At 40.5% G+C, this 12229-nt stretch overlaps 1 protein-coding gene across 1 annotated transcript in view; it reads left to right on the top strand.

Moving 5' to 3' along the window:
- LOC113068179 (arf-GAP with dual PH domain-containing protein 1-like) overlaps positions 1 to 10895 on the top strand; it is a 15354-nt gene extending 4459 nt beyond the window's left edge. Inside the window, exons 4-11 of the mRNA XM_026240835.1 lie at positions 82 to 164; positions 1787 to 1899; positions 2188 to 2334; positions 7555 to 7638; positions 8758 to 8820; positions 9046 to 9117; positions 10550 to 10778; positions 10852 to 10895. Of these exons, the coding sequence (XP_026096620.1) occupies positions 82 to 164; positions 1787 to 1899; positions 2188 to 2334; positions 7555 to 7638; positions 8758 to 8820; positions 9046 to 9117; positions 10550 to 10778; positions 10852 to 10880 (820 nt within the window). The 3' untranslated portion in view covers positions 10881 to 10895. The remainder of the gene's footprint in view (positions 1 to 81; positions 165 to 1786; positions 1900 to 2187; positions 2335 to 7554; positions 7639 to 8757; positions 8821 to 9045; positions 9118 to 10549; positions 10779 to 10851) is intronic.
- Positions 10896 to 12229: the final 1334 nt, after the last annotated feature.

The following is a 12229-nucleotide window of genomic DNA, read 5'->3' as shown; positions in this document are numbered from 1 at the left end:
TAATGGTGAGGATATTTTTAGTTTCGGGTGGAGGTTTTAATGTAATATCGACACATGAGTTGTTGTATTTATCTCTGGCAGGATTTTGAGGGAGCAGTGGATCAGAGCCAAGTATGAGAGACAGGAGTTCATACACATCGAGAAACAAGAGCCTTATTCAGCAGGTGAGAGGACGCTTTCTTCCTCAAGCTGTTGTTTTTCTGTCTTATGGCACTATGAGGTCAGTCTCATTCTCTCATCTCTAGGTGTTTGTGTGTTATGCACATCTTACTGAGAGAGAGTGTGTTTCAGTAGCACTCAGAATATCCAGTTTCATGGATCACGGTCTTATTTATTGGCAAGCGAGATCTGATTGGCTGACAGTGATCTCATCTTTGATACACACACACACATGCACACACACAAACATACATGCATTTGTGTCCTGTGCTGACTTTCACTGTGCTGCATGAGATTCGCTGCTGTATGTAGACATGTGTTTGTGTGTGTGATGGTGTTTCTGAGGCGGTGTGTTCAGTTAATAGCATTAGTCACTCAGTGTGTGTGATGTAAATACTGAAGGACTGAAGTCTGAACGCTACGGCGTGGGCACTGGTGTTTAAATTCAGTTCATATTCTGTTTCCATCTTCTCACTTTTCCACTTCATTTCTTCTTCTATCCTCTCAGTATTAAAATAGTATGTTGACTATTTAAAAGTTTGGGGGCAGTAAGATATTTCCGTGTATGTGAAAGAAGTCTCTTCTGCTCACCAATGCTGCGTTTATTTGATTAAAAACAGTGAAATATTATTCTAATGTAAAACATCTGTTTTCTGTGTGAATCTCTGTTAAAGTGTAATTTATTTCTGTGATGCTCCGCTGTATTTTCAGCATCATTCCTCCAGTCTTCAGTGTCACATGATCTTCAGAAATCATGAAAATATGATGATTTACTGCTCAAGAAACATTTCTGATTATTATCAGTGTTGAACACAGTTGTGCTGCACAATATTTCAGTGAAAACTTGATGCATTTTATTTTTTTAGGATTCACAGGTGAATAGAAAGTTCAAAAGAACAGCAATTATTTGAAACAGGAATCTTTTGTAACATCATGAACATCTTTACTGTCACTTTTGATCAGTTTTAATATGTCCCCGATGAATAAAAGTAGCAATTTCTTTAAAAATAAAAATCTCTGATCCCCAAAGTGCATTTGAAAACAATGTGGGATTTTTTTTTAAATACGTTTTTTTTATTCTAAATATACCAACTTCTATATAATCTGTTCTTTCCTACGAATGTTTTGGCGTTCTCTCGCCTGGTGTAATGGAGAACAGAATCACAGGCCTGTCTCAGTGTGGTGCTGATGTGGAGAGGTGCGCTCATCGATTGATGAGGTAATGCTGAGGGAATGATTCATGAGCACTAGAGAGAGAGAGCGGCTCCTCATTAGTGCACACTAAGGCTAGCATTACTGTTACAGTTACTTAGGGACTCTGAAACCCAGCCGTAAGCATTAAACATCAGTCTGCTTCTAGAAAGCGTTCGGCTGGACAGACATCTCTTGTGCAGGATTCAGAGCTGTTTAAAGATGATTTGATCAGTGTTTTAGGACAGCGTTATCATCTGATGCTCTTTTCTCGATCTTTTTTCCGTTTTGACGTTGCTCGTTTACAGTAAGCTACAACTTCCCTTTTTACTAAAAATATTTTGAGGATGTAGATATTCATAGACGCTATAAAAGTTGGTAGGCGGAAGAAGTGCTCCTCATGCTTTCTTTTTTGCCTTTCTGGTTCCTTTCTCAGGTTACAGAGAGGGGCTTCTGTGGAAGCGTGGTCGAGACAACGGACAGTTCCTCAGTCGCAAGTTCATTCTGTCTGAACGAGAAGGAGCGCTCAAGTACTACAACAAGCACGACGTTAGTCTCTACACACACACACACACACACACACTTACACACACACACACACAGAGAGACACACACCCACACACACACACACACACAAACACACACACACACGCACTCACACATACACACACACAGAGAGACACACACCCACACACACACACACACACACACACAAACACACACACACACACACACACACAAACACACACACACACACACACAGATAGACACACACACACACACACACACACACAGAAAGTGTGTGTTTATATCTGAGATTCTTCTTTTCTCTTCCAGGCCAGAGAACCAAAGGCCATAATGAGGATTGAATCCCTGAATGCTACGTTCCAGCCGGCTAAGATAGGGAACCCGTGCGGCCTGCAGATCACCTATCTGAGAGACAACAGCACCAGGAACATCTTTGTGTACCACGAGGACAGTAAGGTACCAGACCCGTCCAGATCCTGAGCTGCAGAGTCACACAGTCTATCAGTCTCTGTCTGGCTCCAATGTTTTCTGTTCAGTCTCTTATTATTCACAGGATTCAGATCAAACTCTTTGTCTTTTCATTTCTCCCCCTGATTCCACTTAGAATGTTTCTTACTCCCAAACCTCATACTATTTATTTAGTCATTTAGCATTTATAAATTAGCCTTTGATGACCATTTTCCACCCTGTCTCTAACCCGTGTAATTTAATTGCTTCTGCCTTTAAGACTTCAAATGCAAATGTGAATCTTTACTAACAGGTTAAATAATGATTTTTTACTGCCCTCTTCTTCAAAATAGCCTCTTTGTAAAGTTTGTAATGATATTGTGTCATATTCTGTGCTGCTCAGATGATTAATGTCATATATTTGACAGAGTTCCTCTTCAGGAACTCGAGCTGCGTCGAAACGCTTTGGGGAACGCGTTTAGCGTGAGCGACTCTGAATATGATATCTAATCTGTCTTATAGAAGAGTGTGACGTCACGGGCGAGGTGACGTAAGCGACCAGGAAGCTATAAAGGCACGAGCCGCACAGCTGGCTTCAGCTTCTGCGTTTTCAGCAAGCGCTCTGTGTGTGCATGTCATTCTGTCTTGTCAGTCTTATTTATTGTTGTTTGTCACTATTAGCTCCTCTAAAAGTAAGCAATAGTCAAAGAGCAAAGCTAAGACGAGACATCTGAAAGGCGAATCCAGATCGCGTTTCAGATTGTGTGTTCATGATAATACACGGTCTGTGCGCGGTCTGCCTGGGATTGAGGCACGCTGTTTCGGCTCTTGAGGGAGCCGACTGCCTGCACTGGTACAAGCCAGTGTGGACGCTTCGATCCCGGAGGACTCTCTCAAGGGGGATTCTTCGCCAGCGTTCCTCGCGGTGTCGGTCCTGCTTTCGCCGAGGCGGAGCGGCGCCCGCACTCGCTGGGTTCGCAGATAAGATCTGCTGGAGGGTAGGGAGACGGGCGCGTCCCTATCTCCTACCTCACCCGCCAGATCTGCCCGATCTCCGGGTGCGGAAGCCTGAGTGCTCGGTTTTCCCCCCCGAGTGACGGCCGTGACGCACCGCCTTTTTTTCTCTGAGGAGATTAAAACGGAGGGCGTCGATGAGCTCGCAGTTGCACAAACATAAGCTGCATAAACATCAGTTGCACAGACAAACAGTTACACAAGCATCAGTTTCACAAACACAGTATGCCTAACTGTATAACGAGCAGCATTAATGAGGAGCGCAGCTCACGCAGTCAGCTCTCGAAATAAAAAGAAAAATAAAGGGGCTGACTGTGCTTCTCCAATATCTAAGGACGGGGCGAAGACGTCTCTGCCTATCTCCACCCGTATTCCCTAGATTTAGAGTTCATCTCGAGGTTTGGAAGCACGCGGAGCGGTTCCTTCCCCCTCTGTGAACTCGCAGCTGCAGCTACTTATCTCCGAGGAGATTTATATTGTTTGTGTGACTAAGCGGCTCGCGTGTTGCCGAGGCAGCGCGTGTACTACATCATTTTCAGTTTTGATGTAAATCTTACCAAATCCAGACCGTCTTTACTTGTCTGATTGGTTAACTGCATTAATTCTGAGGAAGTGAAAACTACTGCCAAATGTATCTCAATGGGTCCTGCACACAGTAGAAAAAGCTATTCCGACGATGGTCGGCCCCGGGCAGGGTCTGGTTATGGAACAGGAAGTGAAACCCTATTAGAGAAGGAGGCCATCGAGGTGGTCCCTTCTCAAAACAGGGAGTCCAGGTTCTACAGCTGGTATTTCACAGTTCCAAAGAAGGATGGGGGGTTGCGTCCGATCATAGACTTGAGGGTCTTAAATCGTTCAGTTATGAGACTAAAATTCAGGATGCTCACAATCAAGCATGTTGTAGCTCAGATCAGGTCCGAGGACTGGTCTGTCACAATATATCTCAAAGATGCATACTTCCACATTTCCATCCTTCCACAACACAGGAAGTTTCTGAGGTTCGCTTTCGGGGGCGAAGCTTACCAATATCGAGTACTTCCCTTTGGCCTTGCACTCTCACCCCGCACGTTCACAAGATGTGAAATGGTCCCCATCCGCATTCTCAACCACATCGACGACTGGTTGAGTTAAGCTCAGTCAAGAGCAGGTTGCGGCTCGGCATCGAGGTGTCGTTCTCGCACATATGGGGGAGCTGGGTTTGAGACTGAATGCCAAGAAGAGTGTGCTTTCTCCGGTTCAGAGAACCACCTATCTAGGCGTAGTATGGGATTCGACCGCAATGCAGGCACGATTGTCCCCTGCTCGTATCAAGTCGATCCGCATCTCAGTCGAGAGAGTCAAAGAAGGCCAGTCACTCACTGTCAAACAATCTCAGAGATTGTTGGGTCTGATGGCAGCTGCGTCCAACGTGATACCTCTTGGCCTGCTGTACATGAGACCCCTACAGTGGTGGCTCAAGACCAAGGGATTTTCCCCGAGGGGCAATCTACTTCGCACTATCAAGGTCACGCGGCGCTGCCTCCGTGCCTTAGACATATGGAAGAAACCTTGGTTCTTGAAACAGGGCCCGGTGCTGGGAGCTCCTTGTCGCCGTGTAATACTAGAGACGGACGCATCTCTCACCGGCTGGGGTGCAGTCATGAGTGGCCACCCTGCCCGTGGTCTGTGGAGCGATTGCCATCTAACATGGCATATCAATTGTCTAGAAATGCTAGCAGTTTATCGTGCACTGAAGCACTTCCTCCCAGACTTAAGGGGTCACCATGTGTTGGTGTGGACCGACAACACATCGGTGGTCTCTTATATCAACCACCAGGGAGGTCTGCGTTCGCGCCCTTTGTACAAGCTGGCGCACCAGATCCTGGTGTGGTCCCAGAGCAAACTCCTCTCATTAAAAGCAGTATATATTCCTGGGAAACAAAATATGGGAGCAGACATACTGTCAAGGCAGGGGCTGAGGCCCGGGGAATGGAGACTTCACCCAGAAGTAGTGAAGCAGATATGGAGAGTATTTGGCAGGGCTCAAGTAGACCTATTTGCATCTCAAGAGACGTCACAATGCCCCCTTTGGTTCTCTCTAGTTCATCCAGCTCCTCTGGGACTGGACGCCATGGTACAGACTTGGCTGAGGCTTCGTCTGTACGCTTTTCCCCTATCGCTCTGCTCCCGGGAGTTCTGGCGAGAGTACGCCGGGACGGGGTCCGTCTGTTGTTAGTAGCCCCGTTCTGGCCGGGCCGAGTATGGTTCGCAGATCTAGTCTCGCTCCTCGACGGCTCTCCGTGGGAGATACCGATCAGGACGGACCTACCCTCGCAGGCGCAGGGCACGATAATTCACCCTCACCCGGAGTTGTGGAAGCTGTGGCTGTGGCCCCTGAGGGGGCGCAACTGTTAGCAGCCGGTCTCTCAACCGAGGTTGATGAGAGCCTTCTCCAATCCAGAGCTCCCTCAATGAGGAAACTGTACGCCTTGAGGTGGAAACTCTTCACCTCATGGTGCAGAGACCACCAGTTAGACCCAGCAAACTGCCCAGTTGGTACAGTTCTGGAGTTTCTACAGGCTAGGCTCTCTGCAGGGTTGACCCACTCCACGTTGAAGGTCTACGTGGCGGCTATTGCGGCCTACCACGCCCTTCTCGATGGCCAGTCTTTGGGAAGACACCCCCTAGTTACACGTTTCCTCCGCGGTGCGCTGAGGCTGAGACCTCCAGTACGGTCCCGTATTCCCCCGTGGGACTTGGGTGTGGTGTTAGAGGCTCTTTACAAATCTCCATTCAACCGATTCAAGATATCTCAGATAGACATCTGACTCTTAAAACCGCCTTTCTGTTGGCCATTACCTCTCTGAGGAGAGTAGGAGATTTACAAGCCCTCTCAGTGGCCCCTACCTATCCTGATTTTGCACCTGGCATGACCAAAGCATTCATATACCCTCGAGCGGGATATGACCTGTAGTGCTGCAGGCCTTCTGTCCTCCTCCCTTTCAGGAGCCCGACCAAGAGAAGCTAAATTGTGTGTGTCCAGCTCGAGCGCTGGATGCATACGTCCACAGAGCTGCCCTGTGGAGAAAAACAGACCAATTGCTTGCATGCTGCGGTCCCCCCAAGAGGGGTTTCCCTGCCTCTAAGCAGACTATTAGTCGTTGGATAGTTGAGACTATCAACGCCTCTCTGAGCCCTCTGGTTGTCCCCCGCTGTCGGGAGACAAGGCTCACTCTACATGGGGTATGGTGGCCTCCAAGGCCTTTCTAGCAGGTGCGTCCATGCTGGACATCTGCAATGCTACGGGGTTTTCACGCCTTCTACTTTTGAAAGATTATATGGCTTAGACATGCAAGTCACTCCAGGCGCTTCATTCCCCTCGTCCTAAGCTGTGCTCTTCGGATACACACTAGGCAGGGGTTTGGTAGTCTGGCAGCATTGGTACTCGTTCCCCAAAGCGTTTCGACGCAGCTTGAGTTCCTGAAGAGGAACGTCTCTAGGTTACGTATGTAACCCTAGTTCCTCGAGGGAACAAGATGCTGCGTCTCGAGGCCATACCCCCGGCACCCCTGCCGGCGCTTGCTGGTACTCGAAGCTGACGCCAGCTGCGTGGCACGTGCTTTTATAGCTTCCTGGTCGCTTACGTCACCTCGCCCGTGACGTCACACTCTTCTATAACACAGATTAGATATCATATTCAGAGTCGCTCACGCTAAACGCGTTCCCCAAAGCGTTTCGACGCAGCGTCTCGTTCCCTCGAGGAACTAGGGTTACATACGTAACCTAGAGACGTTTACCCATATCTTACTTTTATTGTTAACTGTTACCAACTGGAATAATGGTGCATCCTTCACATGGTTCATAGCGGGAACTCAGATTAAAACTGAATTGAACTTTAAAACCATAAAAATAAAGAAGTAATCAGATGTGTGTAAACTGTGTGTGCTGGAGCAGATGATGTTCTGCTGTGTTGGTCAATATAACACTTCCACCACAAACATCAGGGGTTTGAGCTCTAAAAACACTCTTCCTCTTTCACCACACGCTGCGCTTCATCATGCAGACGAGCATTTATCGTTCCTCAGAACCTGACACTAATCACATCTCGAGATATAAAGAGGAAGAGTGAGAGCTTGATCTACTGAAGGTGTTCAGAAGAGATGGAGAGATATGTTCATGTGTGGAGCTCAAACTGAAGTGTGAAGTGTGTGTGTGTGTGTGTGTGTGTGTGTGCAGGAAATGGTGGACTGGTTCACGGCGATCCGAGCAGCCCGCTTTCATTACCAGAAGGTGGCATTTCCCGGAGCTAATGATGAGGACGTATGTGAATCACATTTCTTCCAGCAACTCACACATAAAAATGAGTTATGAGTTATTGTGAACATTTTCTTCTTCTGCATTTTAATCTTGTAAAAACAAATAAAATTTAGTTAAACAGCAGACAATAAAAAAAAAAAAAAAAAACATTTTCAGAGAATACACTAGCAGTCAAAAGTTTTTGAATATTAAGATTTTTTATGTTTTTTAAAAGACATCTCTTCTGCTCACCAAGCCTGCTTTTTATATCAGAAATACAGCAAAAACAGTAATATTCTGAAATATTTTACTGTTTAAAATCAGCTGTTTTCTGTGTGAATCTGTGTTAAAGTGTAATTTATTTCTGTGATGCACAGCTGAATTTTCAGCATCATTCCTCCAGTCTTCAGTGTCACATGATCTTCAGAAATCAGAATAATATGATGATTTACTGCTCAAGAAACATTTCTGATTATTATTAATATTTAAAACATTTGAGTAAAAAATCCAAAGATCAGCATTTATCTGAAACTAAAAGCTTTTGTAACATTATACACTCTACCATTCAAAAGCTTGGAGTCAGTATAGTTAGAATTTTTTATTTTTTGGGAAATAAATTATAAAAAACAATACTTTTATTTAGCAAGAATGCTTTAAATTGATCAAAAGCGATGATAAAGAAATGTATAATGTTGCAAAAGATTTCTATTTCAGATAAACAATAATTCACAAAGAAAAAAAGCTGTTTTAAATTGTAATAATATTTCACATTTTTTATTGTTTTTATTTATTATAAAATAAATGTAGCCTGGATGAACAGAAGAGACTTCTTTAGAAACATTCAAAAACTTTTGACTGATTTTAAAGCTTTAGAATTGTTTTAAAGCATACTTTTAACAATTTTAATACGGATAACTATAGAAAACTATGGTAAACTTGACTTGAAGCCTTTATCTATAATGCAATATTATAAAATTATTTTTAATGCATTAATTGTGCCTAGTAATGCATCTTAAACATGTTAAAGCTGATATAGAATAAAAGATTCATTTTGAACATGTTTAATATCTGTGCATGTTTAAAGAGCATCGGTGCTGTATTATTGATATGTTTTCTTGTTGTCTGTGTTTGGTTTTGGTGAAGCTGGTGCCCAGACTGACCAGGAACTTCATGAAGGAGGGCTTCATGGAGAAAACAGGCCCAAGGGTCCGTGTCTGCTTCAGCACACATTCAGAAAATCATGCTTGTTCATGCAGGATAAATCCTTTGAAGCGAAATCAATGATTCAGATGCTTTTCTGTGTTTATTTGGTAAGATAAGGTCCAGTCAGCTGGTCATCTTCACAACATCGAGTCCTCAGGGATGATACTGACCTGCTGACTGGACATCATCTCTTCACATTGATTCATGCTGGAGTCCTCTCTCTTTTAGCACACGGAGGGCTTTAAGAAAAGATGGTTCACCATGGATGATAGGAGGCTGATGTACTTTAAAGATCCCTTGGTGAGCACAAGTTGGGTTCAGTCTCTTTTTTTTTCTCGTTGCATTCAAATTCCAAATTGTCAATTGTTATATGGTATTTTATTAGAATATACAGCCATTTATTTTTATTTTTATCATAATAGTACATGTTAAATATAGTACTACATTAGTATATTACTCTATATGTTAACTACTAAAATCTGAACATATTAATATTTTAAATAATTTTCAATATCATTTTTTTTCAATAAAATGTTATATCCTATAATTTTTTTTTTTTTACATTTTTGATTAATAATATAAATATTATCTAACATGTAGTACTACATTTAACATATATTATAATGAAATATAATAAAATTTTATAATAAAATGTATATTTATTTTCTAGATGTTTTACTACATAAAATATATAATTATAAATAAAATATGAGAAAAAATACCTGTAGGAATATATTTATTTAATTGTTTTTTTTTTTTTTGTATATTTTATTATATTACATTATATTATATATTATTTAGTTATATATTAATTAATATTATATGAAGTACTATTAAATACAATTCTAGTCAAATGTAATATTCTATCATTTATTTGTCTTTTATATTCTATTAGATTAGATAGTAATATAATACATTATCAATTATTTATTTATTTTATTTGATTATTTTATATTAGTAGGTGACATGTAGCACTACATTTAACATAAAAAAATAATAAAATATAGTAAAAAAATGAAAATGAAAATTGATTATTTTTAATTGTATTATATTTTACTACTATATTAGTATGGTAAATGTAGTTGTATATTTATAATATACTTATGCAACATAAATATAATCTAATATTTTTATAAATATATATTTATTTTTTAATTATATTATATTATATTATATTATATTATATTATATTATATTTTGTACTACATAAAATATATATTTATAAAATGTAATATAAGGAAAAATTTTAAATACCTGTATAAATATATTTATTTAATAAATATATTTTATTACATTACATGATATATATTATTGAGTTATTTATTAGTTAATGTTACACGTAGTACTATTAAATAAACTTTTGTAAAATAGAATATTCTATCATTTATTTATGTTTTTTTATATTGTATTAGATTAGATTGATAATATAATGCAATATAAATTACTGATTTATTTTATTAGATTATTTTATATTAGTATGTGACATGTAGTACTAAATTTAACATAAAAAAGATGAAAAATAGTAAAATTTAAATAAACAACAATAACAATATTATTTTACATATCTTTACATTATATTTTACTACTATATTAGTATGTTGAATGTAGTAGTGTATTTATTATATACATATGCAACATAATTAAATACAAACTAATATATTTTTATGCAAATCTTTTAATTGATTAATTGTTATATTACCTTACATTGCATTGCATTATTTCCCTGTGATAGGATGCGTACGCACGCGGCGAGGTGTTCATCGGCAGTAAGGAGAACAGGTACACCGTGGTCTCTGGGCTTCCGGCCTCGATCCAGGGATACCACTGGAAGTACGGGATCACCATTGGAACGCCGGACAGGAAGTTCCTGTTTGCTTGTGAAACCGAGGCGGAGCAGAAGGACTGGATCGCAGCCTTTCAGAGAGTCGTCAACCGTCCCATGATGCCGCAGGAGTACGCAGGTACATAAACACAGCGAAACAATAGAAATAAACGCATCGGCGTCGACTGACTGCATTCGCTTTCTCTCTGCAGTCGAGGCTCATTTCAAGCACAAGCCTTGATGCTGTCTGTGAAGCGGCCTGTGTTTGCTGCAGGAGCGACGGACTGGACAGCGAGCCTTCCTCTCTTGACCTAGCACTGACCGGACTGTGCTGAACACGGCTTCATCGTGAGGCTCATCTAGAACCACAGCAGCGTCCCGATGCCGTCAGCCGAGCTACTGTATAAACATGGCATGTGAATGATGTAAACATAACATTTAATCACAAGTACTAAACACCACAGTGCGTTTCGACTGCTGTTATTTATTCCTCAGACACTACACAACAGCGCTCCGAGTGACTTTCTGATCATCTGGAGCTTTCCTTCACCATTACTGATCATTTACTACTTCTGCTGTCTGTGTGTCTGATGATTTATACACATCAGAAACACACTTCTTGATTCATCCTCCTCCACTAGGTGGAAGCACATCACAGATCAAGATGCATGCGCTCATCACTGTCTCTTTTTATGCAGAATAGGGATGATATTAGCCTTAAACTGATATATCGGCCGATATTTGGCCATTTTGAGATCGGCTGAAAACCAAGTTCCCTTGAATGAATACGACTAGCAATAGTTCTCCTTATCTTAGTCAATAATAAATGCATAAATACTACATTTAGGTCTAAATATTTTGATGCAAACTAAGCATCTTTGTAATTATATATATATATATATATGTAATTATTAAATTGCAATGTGTATGTATGATTCTTGATTTCAGCCAGACTGCATCTGTTGAAGAATGCATTAGAATATTCTACAGATTTGAGGATATGGATATGAATGGTGTAATAATAATCTGATCCATATCACAGGCCGTCTTCTTCAGGTTATGATCTTCTGATTTAAGAGTTAGTGAATGTTCACCAACAAACACGTATCATGGTGGTATTACCACAGGTTTGTTTTGGGGACTTAGATAATGTACAGTCACTTTGTGATAATGACTGTCTGACCGTACATTATCAGCTTATTATACAGCTACTTCAATAAATAAGTGCACATGAAATATTGATTTGAGTTGAAGTTATTTTCTTTTGTGATTGACGAAAATAAGAATGGGTTTGTTGAAGATTTGTTAGTTGAAGCTAAAGTAACTGAAATTGAATACAAGAAACGTATTTATTTATATTTTGATTGTATTATTTATTTATTTTATTTTATTTTTTGATTATTGAGCAAGTATAATATAATGCAAAGAAAATGTATACTTTAAAAGATATTGTACGTTTTTCACCTTGAAGGGTTAGTTCATCCAAAATTGAAAATTAAGTCATAAATTACTGTAGTTAATTATAGATTATTTTAAATATTTATGAGTTATTTAAAAAAAATTGTCTTTGATCTTTCAAGAGGTTTGATG

Source organism: Carassius auratus, linkage group LG37M (assembly GCF_003368295.1).
Source record: "Carassius auratus strain Wakin linkage group LG37M, ASM336829v1, whole genome shotgun sequence".
Taxonomy (NCBI): Eukaryota; Metazoa; Chordata; class Actinopteri; order Cypriniformes; family Cyprinidae; genus Carassius; species Carassius auratus.
Note: the sequence above shows the minus strand (reverse complement) of the source record. Positions and strands in the feature narration are given on the sequence as shown.